This window comes from Panulirus ornatus, chromosome 13 (genome assembly GCF_036320965.1).
Source record: "Panulirus ornatus isolate Po-2019 chromosome 13, ASM3632096v1, whole genome shotgun sequence".
Taxonomy (NCBI): domain Eukaryota; kingdom Metazoa; phylum Arthropoda; class Malacostraca; order Decapoda; family Palinuridae; genus Panulirus; species Panulirus ornatus.
The window spans coordinates 57,114,006-57,133,049 of NC_092236.1; the positions used below are offsets into that span (position 1 = coordinate 57,114,006).

The following is a 19,044-nucleotide window of genomic DNA, read 5'->3' on the forward strand; positions in this document are numbered from 1 at the left end:
GGAAGGAGGATACCCGTAATTGGGGCCCAGGGAAGAAGACGAAGACGAATAAACGGCCCGAGAGAGCGAGGCAGCCTCCCCCCCAAACTGATCGTAAAACCTGACCTTGACCGACACGATCGAGTGACAATTATACCTCAATGGCGCCAAACAAGAAGCTTTCTCTTTTTGGGAAAGTTGAACCAGTGGGTTTCGAACCATCATTGGCGAAACAGAATAACGAAACTTAGACATGAACATACGCAAATCAGAGTTGTGGTAATGCCCTGGAATATGACCACGAAAGAAGTAAAAATGAACGTCTTAGTACCATATAAAACCCCCTGCCCTTGTTCAGAAATGCAGGGGGGTACGTGCTTGCATGCAATTCAGATTGGCTTCGAGAAACCTCATCGAACGAGGAAACTATAATTTCACTTGACTGAAGTCAACGTGAGCGATTGCCTTACGGTGGCGTGCTTGCTACACAACACGCCACACCACACACTCGCACACGTTGGCTGCACCGCCACTAAAGGCAAGACATAATAGAACCACCAACTTGTAGGAGATAAAAAAGATAATTGATGGTCGAAGCGAGTATAAATAAGATAACCTCAGAACCGATAGAAAAAGTAGAAAAAAAAAAAGGCTTCACTCCACTCACAGTTTCCTTAATGGGAAAAATCTCGAAGGATTCATCCTATCCATCGCCATCGCGTCCAATTGCTTTTGGACGCAGGGAAAATTTAAAAGAAACACGCACCCCCACAAGACGTTCTACAGAGGCGTTCACAACTGACTGACACTTACCTTTACTCCGACACATGTCGTATGTGGAGGAACAGAAATGGTCGTCAGGGTTACTCACCTTTCTTAGGGGCTGGCGAGGGGACGCGGGCTGGAGCAGCGCCACCCACAACCTCCTCCACAACCAGGGCAGGGAGGGCGGTGTAGCAGCTGGCGACGACTCCCGCCACCCTCACACTCCCGCTGGAGTACACCGCCGTTGAACCCCGCACCTCTTCCAGGGTGGAGTAGATCGCCTCCTCCACCTCATCCTCATCGTCGTCATCGTCCTCTTCCCCGTCCTCACCGTCCACAGTCGTGTACACGTCCTCCTCGTCATCGTCCTGGCGTGTACAACGAGTCTATTGTAGAGATAGTTAAATATTTCTTTTACAGGCTTATGTTAATGCGATTTCACGATCTAGTTACGATCATCTGGGTATGAATTGCTGCAATATCTATAAAGCTATAAATGGACAAATTCTATATCTGTGATTAACCAATTCTGTGATGAAATATATCCATTAAGATATATATCAGACCCTAGTTCAGCTTAGGATACATCAATTCGTTTTACTTTCAGGATCGTTAGGGACATAAATAGGGACGGTTGTCAGGGCAGAGGAGAGGACAAGATTTATTAAGAGGGCTTACCATGGTCTCCGTCAGAGTGATCATGGTCGGTTTGAGGTCATTTTCACACGATTTTATCAAAGCAGTTCTTGTTTGATATCTCAAAAGGGTTTAGCTGACTTTTGAAAGGCTATGTAGCGTGAGGAAATCGTTAGAAAACACTTATCAAAGGACTTTAGAGTAGTATGATTGTAAATCGTATGGCAGACGAGATGTTAGTGGAGAGGGGAGAGAGTAGTACAATGGAAAGGTACAAGGAGGATAGGCAGACTGGGGAAGAAATGGATAGAGATTGAGTATCGATATACTTCAAATGGTGAATACATGACTGGCAATGGGATTCAGTCACTCATGTCGTCTTTCTGACGTAAGAACGAAGGTGAGGGGGAGGGTATAGGAGAGAGAAAGGGAGCAATCTTACCTGTGGCTGGGGTGTGGGCGCGGGCGGTCGTGAGGCGCGGACCAGCGCCTCGCCGTAGGTGGTGGAGAAGGAATCCCCAAGGGGCTGGTCTACCCGCAGTGGGGAGAGGGAGACGAGCCGAGGGGCGGGGTCACTGCTGCGTCTCCTGAACAGCCTCATTGTACCGCCTCTCGCTGCTGCTGCCCGACAACACAAGACGTTACCATTTATAACTTAGTTCACTGGGGGTCATCTGGTATAAAAGTTCAAGTTGGTGCACCGCAGATGATACGAAACATACCCAAGTATACTTCGATCATACTACATTGCAGTTATGTTATTCAGGGATATGTATTAGTACACAGAGGCAGTCCAGCTTTGGGTGAGGAATGAATCGAGACGTTATCTGTCTCTATAATAACGCTTACATTCTGGCCAAAGTGTGTATACATACATTTGTCGACGTACGTTATATGTATGGGGAATAACAGTAAGAATATATACCTAAGCCTGATGAAGCCCTTCTGCCACGTATGTATATGTATCCCAGTGTATCCTGCAGGTGTGTACCAATATGCATATATACAACGGCTATCCTGCCGTGCCTCTAATTCCCTAACACATCCCTTTCTTTTAACATCTTATCTATCTCTACTTACCATCCACCATTCACCCAATCCCCAATGATCTTCTGTCTATCACCCACTGAACCATCACCCATCATCCACCAAACATCCATCCACTACTCTCACCCAATCCACCTTGCTTCACACTCACCCTCAGCAGGTGATGGGGGCCTAGTTCTTGGCTGAGGTAAAAGAGCAAAGCGCCGTCGGGGTCATCATGTTTCTCGTCTCTCCTCCTTCTCCAGCAGGAGACTCTAGAGCACACTGTCCCACGGCAGCACAGGAGGCCCTTGGCAGCCTCTCTCAGAACCGGTGGAGGTAGGGAGGGAAGGGATAAGGGCGCCTACAGTGTTCCGGGAAGTGTCAAGTCTGCGAAACTCAATCGCTGGCGACAATTCTTTTTTTCTTCAAGTAGCAAGAATGTTATGTAAGAGTCTGGGGTCTTTTGGCTGCCACAGGCGTGAGACTTTCAATATTTTTTTTAGATGTTTAACGATGGTCCTGTGAGCTTCTGAGGGCGGAGTGAGGGGAAGAGAGAGAGAGAGAGAGAGAGAGAGAGAGAGAGAGAGGGGACCTTGTTGAACGCTCTGATGCAGGTGGATGGGACGGATATGGTGACACAGGAAGGTAGAGGGTTGGATGGTGAGGGATGGTGCCGTCTGCTGCTGCTGCTTCTGTTGCTGTTTTTCACTCCTGGAAAGAAAGGAACGGGTGCAAGATGTTAATAAATTATCTCAAACAAAAATAGGCAAAAGGGAAAGACCAAGCGGACATGGACTGGCAACATGATCTCGACCCATACGTATATCAAAGCGAGGCAAATATGAAAACAATCATTCCCAGAATCAAATGAATAACAAGGAAATAATCATGACATGAAACTGATCAAGAAATGGTAGAACGATATAATGATACACTTGCGGTAAGCTACAAGGGAATGGCAGCCAAGGATGATATCCTTAGCCTCTTGGTGCGAAAACCTTGCTCTGTGCTACGCAGCTTACCCAGCAACAAGCAAATAGTTATTACCAAAAATAAATCTGGGTTTAATGGTAGCTCTTGACTAAGATCCTTTGTGACCCCCTGCAATCCTTTTGCGCTACTGCTTATAGCATGGGTGGAGTGCACAATAAAGTTGCCCAGGGTTACCGGCACAAATCGATCAAGGATCAGTTTTTCCATCAGCTAGAATATAGCTTGTGTTAATAGAACATACTTCCTACTATGAAAGTTATATAATTTTTGATTTTTCTAATAAGTTTGATATTAACACGCTCCTGAATTACAATCAACAATTGTTACCACTTGATCTATTCGTGCAGAGCATTCAGACATGTGACGACCCTTTGCAATGAATGAAAAAAATGTACAAGACAATCAGATGGGCTTTTCTGTATCACTAACGAAACACGAAGCAAAACATGGTTCATTCGAAGTATCGAACCACCAAAACCATTCATAGTAGACTACTCAGAAATATTGATTAACACGGTCACAACAGAATGCCAAGAGAACACATAAGCTATAGTAAGAAAGTAAAGGATAACCATGAAAGACAAAGAAGACATTGGAAAGAAAGTTTCCCCATCACTCACGAGTGACGAAGCATACAATGACCACTGTAAACAAGACATACAGGGCCCCGGTTCACTCCACCGCTATGCTAATAAACGTCACCACCATCACTGCCTACCATAACTAGGTCACTTCATTACTCCTACAGAGACGACGATTTCTACCCAATATTCCAACCACAATCCCTCCCACAGCTGACCAAGAAACTACATTAATCACCCTTGAACTATGTGATAACGTAAAGATACAACAGGCGGATAAATGCCTTTTATCTTCGTAATCAATCGGGAATGTGAAATCGTCTAAATGTAAAGAGTGAAACTGATCACTAGATCTGAGAGACTGCCACCACCTTAGCTCTCCTCTCTTCCTCCGCTGCCTACAGCTCTCCTCTCCTCTCCTCCTTCGCCGCCTCCTGCCGTCCCCAAGTCTGACTGGTAACCGTGTGGCTCCTCGCTTCATCTTGCCTCTGGCAACCCCCACCCTGCCCTGCCTGGCCGGCTGTGGACGCACACGCTCCATGCGGGCCCCGGGAAATTGCCTGTTTGGTGTCAACAAGGAAGTTTTTCTGGGACTTATCCGCCCGGTAATGGGTGTGCCTCGCTGGCATCGGTTTAGTTCTGTTGCGAGGAGGGATCTGTATCGTGATATTCGGGCCATGGTGGCAGCAGTTATATCACAGTAGAGGATATGAATGAAGGCACGGAAACAGAAGGGGAACCATTAGATCGCCCTGTAGAAGAGCCGACGACCGTACACCAGCTAAACTACCTCTGAGCGTTTACGAGTTCTCACAGAGATAAAAATGTTGAGAAAAAATGTTTGATTATTCTTTTTGTCCTCTCTCGTAGCCTAGATTTCAAATGGTTCATTGATGTAGAGTACGATAAATGATATCGAAAGGACATGATAGTATTTCAACCGGAGATAAAGAACGGGGATGGATTCGTTCGCTGACAAACATGCATACTATACAAACTCTCGGTGTTACTTCCACCAGCCATTATTTTCACCACGACGCAATTACTTCCTATCTTCTCTTAACGGGTCTGTCAGGCCGTGGCACCACGACTTACAATACTTTCTTTTCCCTCCTGTTAACGAGTCTGATGTGCTACCATCACCGACCACTGTTCTACGACCATACCTGTGGAATCTAAACCCGTCACGCCCTCTGGTTGGGAGGGATGGGGGCAAACCTCATTTCCAAACGAAATCGAAGGGGAGGAAAACCGTCCTTAAGGTATGGTGGCTTAAGGATTATATTTGAAGTGAAAGTTTCCACCATAGGTCTAACCGGCTGCGTGATGTATGATAATCTTTGATTTGAGATTCTTGCAAGATTTTTCCACATAAAAGCGAGTCTGTAATTGGTACAAAAAAAAAGACACATGATTGGAGTATTCTTAGATCTATATCTGATATATATGGTGTATTTTCTCGAAGGATGGAACACACAGTGTCTTCAAGGGTATAGTAAGAGGGAGCTGTGCTAGTAAGCGCAGTGTGGTTGAGTTTGCAGACCACAGTGCGCTGAAATGGTTCGGGCGTATGGAGAAGATGAGCGAAGAGAGACTAAATGGAGGAAAGAAGGGGAGAAGGAAACGAAGAAGCGAAAGACGAAATGAGAGAGGCTTTGTGGTACTGGGACATTTAGGAGAATGAGATGCGTGCATGGGAGAGAATAAATTGAATGGATATGGTATACGGGGGGCGACGTGCTGTCAATGAGTCATATAAATGGTCAAGCTAAACAATGAGATAGGGTGTGGGGTTAAGCTGTGGATGGTAGGCCCTTGTTTCAATACATTATAGATGCAAGCTAAAGGACGGTTGTATGCAAATGAGGCCGTTGTTTGTTCCTGAAGCTATCTCGATAAGGCGGGAGAAGCAATTAGGCGTAATCAAACAAATGAATCACGCACACAGACACACATACATATATGGGTATAGTTGAAGGTCCCATCGGTGTTGTATCATGATCTATTGATGAGGAAGTGTGGAGGAGGGTGAATACAGTTTGACAATGTGGATGTATGTGTCAGAGGAAGGATGGCGTGAAAAAGATTTTGAGTGTACGGGCCTGAACATGCAGAAGGGTGAAAGGCGTGCACGGGACAGAGTGAACTGGAACGTTTTGGTATACAGGGGAAGATGTGACGTCAAATGGACTCAACCAGTCTACATGAAGCGCTCGGGGTAAACCATGGAAAAGGTTTATGGGTCCTGGATGTAGATAGGGATCTGTGGTTTCGGTGCATTATACATAACATCTAGAGAATGGATGTGAGGGAATGCGGCCTTTCTTCGTCTGTTCCTGGCGCTACCTCGCTGACGCAGGAAATGGCGGACAAATATGAAAGATAGAAAGAAAAGATATTCTAAGTCCATCATCATACAAGAGAGAAAAGTTTGCACGGAAAAAGATAAATGAAAGCTGCGATATAGGAAGTGAATTTTCGCCTTCATGGCCATCAATTGACCCCTTCCCTAGTATTCAACCTTCCTCGTATATAATCCCTCAACTTGATCACGTTCCCCTTTCCCTTAAATGATGACGACCCTGAGAGCTAAGGTGATAACATTTTTCGTGGCCTAAGGACCTCTTGAGTGGTGCTCCCCCAGACCCACACTGTTCACACAGTCTGGCTGAATCGAGGGAGACGGCACACCGCCCTACGGGACGCCCCCTACCACTCCGGAAGATGGCAATTTGTCGCCATTTGTTGTCTGGTCCTGAGCGCTCATTTGTACTGTCTGGCAGTAGTAGGTTCCTGCTACTGTTCAGGTTATTTCAACCCCGGGTTAGAGAGCGAAGGGGGATACCAATTTCTCTCAATCATCTCTATGTTTCAGGGCTACCGACCATGATGTGTGGATTTGAACGTGACACTTTTTAACGAGAGAAATTCTTAGTTTTATGGGTAAGGGAAAGCTGCCTAGTTACGGGAAATCTTTGGATATTCTGAATAACGACTTGCCTCTGAGTTACTGAATATTTAAGATCTATAGTGCGATATCGTTAGAGTTACAAACGATATAAGATATGAAATCCGACTTGCTCGCGATGGACTGAATGTTTAAGATCTGAAATACAATTTGCCTCCGAGTTATAGAATGAATAAGGTCTGAAATACTTCTTGTTTCCTAGTTACTGAATACTCAAGATCTGAAATACGATTCGCTTCCGAGTTATAGGATCCCTAATGTCTAAAATACGACTTGCTTCCCATAACTGAATATCTAAGATCTGAAATAGGATCCACTTCAGAGATCCTGAACAGTGTAAATTTGAAATACGACTCGGGCAAATGATACAAAACTTTTAATGAGACAAATATATATATACCTGTGGTATTATAACTAGTCAACAGAAGTGATAATCCTCGCATTTGCTGCTTAAATCATAACTGGACTGAATAAACGTAAGTGTTACATCCCACGCTAAACAAACAACACCAGAGACAAACAAGGTTCCAGAGCGAACAAACACGACCTAAGCAAACTAACCTGTGACCCAGAGGTCATCCCAGCCATGATAAGTCACCAGACTATGCCCGTAAATTATCATTTTTTTTTCACCAGGAAGAATAGACCTCCATCCACTTTTATTTTGATCGTAATATCTTATTAGTTTTAAGATCATTATTTATGTAGATATTCATGGACGAAAGGCTTTCTTTTTGATAGCGTGATTGAAGGGTTCATTGGCCAGCGGTTGATGGAGGTAGATCGTCAGCAAAAAAAAAAAAAGAGGTCCTTTACCTCAAAGAGGATGGCGAACAGAGACGCTTTCTCCCACTCCCTCACATATGATGACCTATAACATAACCTCCCCTTCTCCCCTCTAGCCACACCAGACCACTGTTCGCCACGGACCCCGAGGATCTGTCAGGCGAGGGGGATGTCCCTCACACTCTCCCCACCTTTCCCCTCCCCTCCCACACACACACACACACACACACACACACACACACACACACACACAACATGAATTGTTATTGTTGTCTGGGGCACCGAGGGTAAACATTGACTTAACACTGGCTGTTACCCCCAGCCAACGAGGGTCCTGTGGCATCATACACTCAAGCTCTGAGTTCTCTCTCTCTCTCTCTCTCTCTCTCTCTCTCTCTCTCTCTCTCTGTTCCTTTATACCACCCATGCGCATCGCTGTCAGTAATGACCCAGGGGAAAAAAATAAGTGAAAAGAGCCTTAATGACACCCACAGTTAGCCCTAGTTTTCATCTCCATGTCCTACAGAGATGAGTACAAGAGCCACGTGTTCGACATGCAGACGAGGCTAATGTTAAGACGCCCAGGAAGGACACCAAGTCCACCGGATAGGGCGCTGCGACTAACAGGTGTTGCTATTCTATCCGTTAACAAGGTTTGGCTAGGTGGATAGGGGGCTGAATGTAATGGAGCAAGGATAGAAGAGAGACGAATAGGAGGACAGGTTGTTAGATGAGGTGGGGAAGGGACAGAACTCAGGCGTAGGGGAGGATAGGACTGGGGGCACTGGGAGTAGGTCAGGAGAGAGAGGAGGGAAGTGGGACGATGGAGGGTGGAAGTGAGGCTGAAGAGAGAGAGAGAGAGAGAGAGAGAGAGAGAGAGAGAGAGAGAGAGAGAGAGAGAGAGAGAGAGAGAGAGAGGAGGGAGGTAGGTCTGCTGGTGCGTGGTCGGCAACGCTGCTCCTACAGTCTGCTGATTGTAATGTGGTCTGTTTCCACCTGCTGTTCCCCTCTGAACGATAGCTTATATTCCTCCTACCTCCTCCCTCCTCCTCCTCCTCTCCTCCTCTTCCTCCCCCTCCTTTCTTGGTCTTCCCTCGTCCAATCTTTTTCTAGATGTTTATTAAGTAATCTACCATCATCAATATTGCGTTACTCTTCTTCTCTTCAACTCTTCTTTCTCTCCTTTCTACTCCCTCCCCTTGCAGAACTAATCCTTCTTTCCCTGTTCCACAAATCCCTCCTCCCTTCCTTCACTAATTCCCTTTCCCCACCAATCCCTCCTTCCTTGTACTAGTGATCTCACCTCCTAATCCCTCGTGTAACCATTGACTAACCAGAACAGCGACCAAGGCCAGACTTCACTACTCCCCTGCACTACAAATTGGCCAGAGTACACACACACACACACACACACACACACACACACACACACACACACACACACACAAGAGCAACAAAGATTGTGCCAGAATCAAGAGCGCTAAGTTATAAGGAAAGTCGAGAGGACTTAAACTTACTTATCGTGAAAGAGAGAAGAGTAAGGGGTGATCTGATCACAACCTTAAAGTTTTCAAAACAGGTCAATGACGCAGACATTGAACAGTGCTTTGAGAGATGTGCATACACAACAACCAGAGACATGGTATAAAATCAAGCAAGAAACTTGTTAAAAGAGATGTGAGAAAGTGCTTTTAGAGTATGAGAGTAGGTGGATGAATGAACTAAAATGAATGAAAGCGTAGTTAATGCAGAAAGCATACACAGAAGTTTAAAAAACTGTATGATAGTAGAAAATGTTCGAGAGATGGGGACCCACGCGTGTAGAATTTCATTCCCCTGTAGTACAAATGATTCATAAATGCTTGTAGTGTGTGTGTGTGTGTGTGTGTGTGTGTGTGTGTGTGTGTGTGTGTGTGTGTGTTTGTAACTTATATCACTTAACTGTACTAAGGACATTACGACAACCCGTCTGAAACTCTGGCAGTAGTACTTTAATTACTTAACACTCGAAGGGCCATCAGATCTCATAGGGACTCATCATACTTACTTCACCTCACAGTAGTGTTTGTAGTGTGCGTCAGTGGCTGGGGGAGAGGATAGGAGTGAATCACCTGCTCGTCTGACTGGTTGACTGGGTTGTTCGACCAGGGTGGGAAGGTCGTCATCATCACCAGATATTTGCCTCTCGTGCGAAAATTCTCCTTTTCCTCTCCCTCGTACATACCCGACTCACCTGTCGCTCTAGTTTATATTCCTGCGTTGCATTCGTCGCTATAGCGATAATCTATTGATCTTGCTATTCGATCGATCTCATTATCGCCCATGAATGGTGGCTACTCATTTCCTCATCCGTCTTTAAACGTGTCTGGTGGTACTGCCTCTCTACTGAACTCTTATCGTCCCTAAACCATTCATCATATAGTAATCGTCTGCGTTGTTATATCTTCCTTTGGCTAACCTAACCTCACCTAACCGAACCATTCATCATATAATAATCGTCTGCGTTGTTATATCTTCCCTTGGCTAACCTAACCTAACCTAACCTAACCATTCATCATATAGTCATCGTCTGCGTTGTTCTATCTTCCCTTGACATTTCTTTATATCTACTTTTCATTAAAAGACTCGGTTTGATTAGAGGGAGGAGGGTGAGGGAGGGGTTATTGAATCCCAGGGGTTCTGATGTTGATTCAAGATTCAGTAAGCAAACACTATGGATCTGTCTTGCCCTCCCGTCAACACAGGTTGACTTGCTTCGGTGAACCACTCTTTCCTGGGAATCCATTCGCCCCACCAACCCTCCTCCCCCATGACAGGTAATTGAGGAGGGTGAGAGGTGGGGGCTGGGATAGGTGGGGGCGGTGGGGGGAGGAATAAGAGAGAAAGATAGAGGATGGTGAGCGAGAGAATCGGATGACTTAGCGAAAAGGATAGGTAGGAAGGGAAGAGACAAGAATGGCAGAGAAATGATAGGGGAGAGAAACGAGAGAGAACGAGAGAGAGAGAGAGAGAGAGAGAGAGAGAGAGAGAGAGAGAGAGAGAGAGAGAGAGAGAGAGAGAGAGAGAGAGAGAGGCACGGGTGAGGTGGCCTGCATATCAAGATGAGTCTGAGGAGGTGGGCTGGTGGTTGTGGTGGGTTCAGACTAACCTTGAAATTTCGAGGAGCTTGTGCGTCACACAAGTACCCTGACGTCATCAATGTGACGTCATAGTTCCACTAGGACCAACACCTAGTTCGTCAGGTCCCCAAGGCCTCACTGACCCAGCATAATCAACACAGAGTGATATCAACTCACTAATTACCCTAGTTAGACTGGGGTCTAATTGCCTGTAATATGCCAGCAAATCACACATTTCCAGTTATTGAATAAAGAGTATAAATGAAATGCCTTCATTATCAAATCGTAATGAACACACACACACACACACACACACACACACACACACACACACACACACGAAACAGGGTTAAAAACTACAAGAGTAAATTGCAGACTTTAAATCTTTATGGTCAACCTTCTGAGAATTCACAGTGGAATGGCCCTAGCTGACCTTGTCTTCGTGTAATTAAACACTGGGATCACCTCAGTGCACGATGGGACGGGCGGTAATTGTCTCCCTCCAGATACGATGCTCGGGCCAAATTAGTCCGACTCGTTGGCACAGAGACAGACAGATAGATAGATAGATAGATAGATGGATAGTCAGACAGATAGATAGTTAGATAGATAGATAGATAGATGGACAGGCAGACAGATAGATTGCTAGCTAGCTAGCTGAATAGATAGATAGGTAGAGAGAGAAAGATAGATAGCTGGATAGATAGATAGATAGATAGATAGATAGATAGTTAGAGAGAGAGAGAGAGAGAGAGAGAGAGAGAGAGAGAGAGAGAGAGAGAGAGAGAGAGAGAGAGAGAGAGAGAGAGAGAGAGAGAGAGAGAGAGAGAGAGAGAGAGAGAGAGAGAGAATTAGCTGGTTCACGTCCAAACACTGACACCGACTCTGAGAACATGAGAGTCTTTGTGAAATGCGTTTAATAACCCACGCTTAATTACAAGGCCATGAACCACTGTGTGAGGGAGGGGAGGGAGAGGGAGAGACCAACGCCCATGTTAATACAGGGGGAGTGATCTCCAGCATCGCTCCCACGTGTGTGGGAGACAGTCGCCAGGCGTGGCAACCCGCTGGACTCGGGGGTGTCTGCTTCGCCATGGGCGTAGTCAAGGTGTCTTGATGTGGTGGGTGAGAGGGTTGGAGTGAGAGGAGTGTGACGGGGAGAGTAAAGTGGGAGTAGAGGGGAGTAATAACGGTGGATGAGAGTGGGCATGGGTGTAGTGGCGTAGGAGGAGGCGAGCGAAAGAGGAAATTGGGCAAAAGGGCGAGGAAGGAGACGGGTTAGATAATAGGAGGAACGTAGGTGTGTTGAGGAGGGTTAGTGATAGGTGGGCAATAGGAAGGAGGTGGCTCGAGAATGAGGTCATTGGGGGAAAGGTAGGAAGGGGGAGGGCAGACCACTAGGGCGCCGAGGTGATGGGAAGGCTGGGAGAGAGAGAGAGAGAGAGAGAGAGAGAGAGAGAGAGAGAGAGAGAGAGAGAGAGAGAGAGAGAGAGAGAGAGAGAGAGAGAGAGAGAGAGAGGCCCCCAGCCACCTCGACGGACCATCTCTCCAACGAGGCAAGAACTTGTGGTACGGGGTCATCGCTGAACGCACACAAGTCCTCTCCCACCTACTCACCTACACAATCATTTAAGTTCTGACTTATATTTTCTCACGTGTAGATTCAGTTACTGTCCAACTCACTCGTTTATCCTCATTCTCAAGGATTTTACCAGTCAGAATAAATCAAGACACATCTCATCCCTTCGTGTACTTTACCCACGTCCAACAGACTTACCTGCAAACATCAAAACAACAACTTTCACAGACTTTTCGAAAGGCAGAGTCTCATCTTGTTTCTTACGGAGGACAAAACCCTATGAACCAGTGTGTCGAAAGTTCCCCTTCCACCTAAAACGGCAACCTAGACCTCAATGGAGTAAGATCCTCAACCTATGTACAAAGAATGTCTCTCTTCACTGTGTGTGTGTGTGTGTGTGTGTGTGTGTGTGTGTGTGTGTGTGTGTGTGTGTGTGTCTATTCCCACAATCACGTTTAACCATTCAGGTGTTGGGTTTACTACCTTAGTATCATTAGATTTGCAAGAATCTTGCATGCATGACATCTGGTAAGAGCCCTTCCCTCATAAACCCTCATCCCTGACTCGATTCGAACAACAGCGGAAAAATTCTTAGAGAACAAAATTGCATAAAACTACAATTTTATGAAAGAACAGACGTGAAATATTCTCGAAGCGACATTCACAACAGCATGACATTCTTAAACCAATATTCACAACATCTTAAACGTTCTAAAAGCAAGACTCGCCACAGATCCAACATCTTTAAAACACAACTCGGAACAATGAGGCATTCTTCATCCCCCCACAGGCCCTTTGAACAATGATAATGAGACGTACATCAATGTATCATTTCTCCCAGAAGAGCATTAACCTACTCCCCAGATACTCATCATGTCTGCCATCGCTCCCCATCCTCTCACTTTCAGCCCTACTCACAAGACGTCCTCACTTTCGGCCCCATTCACAAATAGACTCACTATCACTCATAGTCTTTCTCACCAGCCCCTCTCAGCTCTCACTTACAACAACCTCACGTTTCGACCTAAGGTACACTACCTCACACCTTCTAAAAAAAAACACAGACTTTCAGTTTTTCTTAATGAGTCTCTCACACTCAGACGTCCTCACAATACACCCTCCCTCACGATCTTTCCAAGACACATCCCTCAATCTCAAACCATCTTCATCAGACTCTTCTTACTTTCATCTCTCTCCTTTTGTGTTGTGTCTCTTCATCTCTTCACTCGTATTCTCATTCTTGACACTACGACAAACACATCTCATTCTTCGGTAATCTGAGTGGTAGTAATATACATAAGGCAGAGAACTTAAACCACAGACTCATGAAACTTCCATTTACTTTGATGGCTTTATGGAATGATAATGACTTCTTCAAAGGCTTCTGTTTGCTCATCTGATTATTTGCATGCCTGAAAGAGTAGTTAGGAGGTACAAATAACTGTTTTCTTCTGATCATATGACAATCCTTTCATACTCTCAACCATATTCTGTTTTTCATTTAAGTTGATGTATGTTTGACGACTACATCTGACTGTTTGTATGTCTACCTCTTTGTCTGTGTGTCTATTCTTCTACCTACCAATCAATTCATCCATCCATCTATTCATCTATTTATTTATCTATCTGTCTATCTGTCTGTCTGTCTTTCTGTTTGTCTGCATGCCTGAACATCAGTCTGTCTGTCAGACAGTCTATCTCCCTGTCTATGAATCCATCTGGTCTCTCTGTCTGTTCGTCTGTCAGTCTTCCTGTGTGACAGTCAATTACTCTTACATCATATCCCTTCCCCCTCACTCCCCACCCCACGTCCTGGACCCTGCCGCCCCCAACAGTTGCCATCAACAACGAGCGCTTTCCAAGGTCACCTCCAAACCCCTCTTTAAACCCAGTACCTCACCACCCCCTCACGAAGCCCCTCACTCAAACCCAGTACCCTCACCCACTCATACCACCTTTCCCCTCCCTCAGAGCACACACCACACCCCTACCAGTCCAGTAACCACACAACCACACCTGGGATATATTCCTCACTCCGTCATCGCCTCTGTCATAAGCAATACACCACAAATGCATATATATACCTTTCCTATACACATCTGTCATATACACAACCAACACAAACATATATACACCTCATATATATATATATATATATATATATATATATATATATATATATATATATATATATATATATATATATATATATATATCCCCTGCCATAAGAAAACACCAATACAAGACACAGCCTAACGAAGAAGGAACTCGATCTGGACGAACAGTTATCGCCACATGATCAATTAACTTGTTGAGGGCTGCCTAAGTTCATGGGGCCTGTCAGTCATCTGGTGTCTCACTATCGCCCTGGCTCGCACGTACGCGCACACACACACACACACACACACACACACACATATATATATATATATATATATATATATATATATATATATATATATATATATATATATATATATATATATTGCAGGATGCAAAGAGCTTGTATCGCACGACTTGGTCGTAATTGTCCCAGTCTTACCTGCATCGTTCTGCTTTGTGATATACTGTTATGGAGAGATTAACCTTGAAGCATACGTTTTTCCGGTGGATATATTATCTCTCTCTCTCTCTCTCTCTCTCTCTCTCTCTCTCTCTCTCTCTCTCTCTCTCTCTCTCTCTCTCTCTATTTTCCTTATCTTTCTCTCCGGCTCATTTCCCGTTTCTCCTTGCTTTTTTCTCTAAGTGTCTGTTTGTTTGTTTTTAGTACGAGCGCGCGCGCGCGTGTGTGTGTGTGTGTGTGTGTGTGTGTGTGTGTGTGTGTGTGTGTGTGTGTGTGTGTGTGCCTTTCAATCCCTCCTCTCATTCTTATTCTATTTCCACCTCTGTGTCTGTCTGTTTGTCCAATCTCCGTTTCGCTCTCTCTCTCTCGCTCTCTCTCTCTCTCTCTCTCTCTCTCTCTCTCTCTCTCTCTCTCTCTATATATATATATATATATATATATATATATATACGTGCTGTATCAGCGGCGCGACCCCCTCTCCTCAGACTCCTAAAGTAACGATAAAACACAGGAAACTGAAAAACGTAAATGAGAGAAAATTCATCTCTGTAGAGTGACTCAACCCTGAGCCAAGACCAGTCACTCTGCCCTTCATAAGAGGTGGGGGATAAAAACGCATATCTGGCATCTGCTCGTGAATTCCACCATAGTGCACGTTCTGTTTTCTGTATAATGGAGGGTCGTCAGTTCCGCTCCCTGCTATTATTCTGAGAGTGGGTTGCGGAGGAACGTCATTATTCTCGTACTGGTCTAGTCAGATATGACCCCCCAAGAATAAAGCAAAACATACGAATGAACGAACCGTTAACCATAAGAAATAACTCCGTCTTAATCATTCCTGAAGTTTGCATAGATAACACTCGCAGTCTATTTCGATATGTCTGTGTCCGTATTTCTTTCTTTGTCGTTGTGATCGACAAGGCAAAAGGAGAGAAACATGCCCTTAAACACGGTGATCTTGGGTGAAAGATAAACGAGTGGAAGAAATGATCATTAAGCTCATTTGGTTTTTGTAGACCTGGCTCATACAAGGAGGGAGAGTCTGTCGGAAGATTGAGACGTGGAATAAGAGAGAATTCTACAGCTTCGTTGTTTGAGGAAAGAAGGAGGTATCATAACGGTCCATCCTCGTGTGACCGGTCTCCACACTGAATCTATGGGAAACAGCAGGTAGGTGCGTGCTGCGGGTCCAAGCCTTAAGTGGTAGGGGCACACGTGGACAGCTTATTTGAGTAGTGATCAGTATACCTGCAGAACAAGGTGAGGGGAGTGACGTCATGGGGTACTAGCTAGAGAATCAAGAAAGTGGAAGGCTTTTAGATTGACCCCTTGCCAAGAGGTCCCCCAAAATACATAGGCGTTACTCCATACTGGGGCGAATAGAGAGATAAGAGGAGTAAAAAAAGTCTTTAGAAGAAGCAAAAGTGAGAGGATGGGGCGATAGTTGGAGAGGTTAGAATGGTCTCTTTTAGGAATGGGCTGCACCAAGGCAAACTTCTAACAATAAAGGAAAGTTTGGGAAAGTTTAGGATATGAGGAGATGTACCATCCAAACTATATGCCTCACCCACTCATACCTTGGAAAACCTTGAGCGAGTAAGATACATGAGAGAGGGCATAGGTTCAGTGAAAGGAGATGGGAGGAAGGGAGATTTCATAGAATCACCCACAGCCGAGTCAGAGGAAATGAAGGCACCGAAAAGAGCTGCTTTCTCAAGGGGGAGAGTCAGCAATAGATTGTTCAAGTCGGAGGAGCAGAGGAGAGGGTAAGCAGTAGAAGTTATTAGAGATGGTTACGGTAGAGGATCAGACAGATATTTCTGAGGAGGAAGTCATTCATATCAACATACATTTTCTTTTCGTAGGGTTTGATGAACTTTACAAAAATAATCTTTCAGTGATGCCGGACAGAAATAGAGTGATATTCGGAGGATGGGAAGAGCATCATGGTCTGATACGCTCTGTCCCTGAGTGAGGATGAAAAAAAATCAGTAGAAGAAAGGACGACGTAGAACCTCAAAAAAAAAAAAAAAAAATACTAAGAATCTACGCCTTATGGTCAGCACAGCTGGAGACATCTTGGCCAGTGGAGTAGCAGCACTGATCCCAAGTAGTGTCAGTGTAACAGCTGTGGACGGGTGACCACTGAGTCATCACAAAGAACCAATTTCTGCTTTGCGTAAGGAACAGACGTCACCAGCTGGAGGTGACGGAGGGAGGCAAGGTCGTGGTCAGAGGACCCAAATGGGTCAGATCCAGTGTATGACCAGCGGGTGGTAGGGTCAGAGGCAAAAAGGAGGTCAAGTGCTCTGTAGTTGTGACGGTCGAGAACGTACGTTCTCTCATTGTCGACCAAATATGACCTTTAATTACCAAAAGTCACTGATTATAAGGTAATTATAAGGTTATAGTCTAAATGATTCCGGGGTAGAGGATATTTTAACAGGAGGATGAAAGAGAAGTAGCTTGGCTCGGACCGGATGACTTTCGAAGTAGAGGAATCTCTTGGGATGGGTGGGAGGAATATGTGCCTTAGGTAATATAAGGGAAGAGAGAAGGAGGAGCAGGAGGAGGGAGGAAGAGAAGGCAGGAGGAGGAAGAAGAAGAGAGGAGGGAAGGAAAGGAGAGATAAAGATAGGAAGAGAGAGAGAGAGAGAGAGATAGATAGATAGATAGATAGAGAGAGAGAGAGAGAGAGAGAGAGAGAGAGAGAGAGAGAGAGAGAGAGAGAGAGAGAGAGAGAGAGAGAGAGAGAGAGAGAGAGAGAGAGAGTCAGACCCAGTAACACACCAGCAGTAACCCTTCACTGACCACAAGGAACCATAACATATAATACAGTAACGCCAAAATTCCCAATCTCATCTTTAGACCTTCATAGATCCTTACGCCATCCTCCTCCTCTTCCTCCCCCTCCAATACATCCATAATTCATCTAACCCCATTCACCCGCCCAACAGTCACTCATCCACATCCTCATCCATTAAAAATCCATCCTCTACCCTGAACCATCCCAACCCCCGCCTCATCCTGAGGTGAGACCTCACTGAACACAGATCGCTGGTCATAACAACCACCCACCCTACAATTAGACCATTTAACTTTCACGGAAGGAAGACAAGGAGAAACTACCAGTTCAACAAACAGGTAACCCGTCGGGAAGATTTGATCGCCAGCATCTTTGAAACAGATTTCGTTCTGACCTCGTCTGATCCGCACCAAGACCTGGTTCCTTGGATTTACCCTCAAGGTTAGTCTAAATGATGACCTTTGCTGAACGAATTAAGAAAATGCATCACAATGGCCTTAATTACATTTCAAGGTTATCCAGTGACTCTTCTTTCCTGAGGAATTATTTCCCACTTAAATGAGCCACTTATATTGTAGTAAAAAGAGAGAGAGAGAGAGAAGAGAGAGAGAGAGAGAGAGAGAGAGAGAGAGAGAGAGAGAGAGAGAGAGAGAGAGAGAGAGAGAGAGAGAAGCTTCTTTTCAGTGGAATTATTTCCCACCTAAATGAACCACTTATTTTGCAGTAAAACGAAAGAGAGTAAAACTTCTTTCCAGTGGAAGCATTTCCCATTTAAATGAGCCATTTATTTCGTAATAAAACGAGAGAGAATAAAGCTTAAAAGGTCTGAGATTAGATATTCCTCCTTTAATCAATGAAGCGATTTCACATCAAGGTGATGAAATGCTTCTGTACAAGGATGGAATTCTCATGCCTCTGTTTCCGTGAGTGTATTCAGCAGACGAGTCCAGGCAGCGATATATATATATATATATATATATATATATATATATATATATATATATATATATATATATATATATATATATATATATATGCAGCAGACGAAGGTGGGTAGCAGACCTTAAAGTGTTTGGTGTTAAATCCTACATAAAATTCCCCCACAAAAATGATACGTTAGATAACATCATTATGGCATAGAATGGCTTCATAACAAATAGACCTCCGTGGTGTAGCGGTTAGCGTTCCTGACCTTGACGCATTCACGAGCCGCCGAGGGGTCGAGGGCATAGGTTCGAAT

General features: G+C 44.9%; 1 protein-coding gene across 6 annotated transcripts in view; it reads right to left on the reverse strand.

Annotated features, from left to right (window-relative positions):
- The window catches only part of LOC139752928 (uncharacterized), a 326,136-nt gene that overhangs the window by 87,265 nt on the left and 219,827 nt on the right, over positions 1–19,044 (reverse strand). For 3 of the 6 annotated variants that reach the window (XM_071668998.1, XM_071668997.1, XM_071668996.1), the window contains 3 exons: positions 2,579–3,120; positions 1,823–1,998; positions 851–1,112 (listed from right to left, as the gene is read on the reverse strand). In XM_071668998.1, coding sequence (XP_071525099.1) covers positions 851–1,112; positions 1,823–1,981 — 421 coding nt within the window. In that variant the 5' untranslated portion in view covers positions 1,982–1,998; positions 2,579–3,120. Of the gene's footprint in view, positions 1–850; positions 1,113–1,822; positions 2,002–2,578; positions 3,121–4,354; positions 4,491–19,044 lie in introns of those variants that run through there. The other 3 variants (XM_071668999.1, XM_071668994.1, XM_071668995.1) reach the window with 2 other exon arrangements.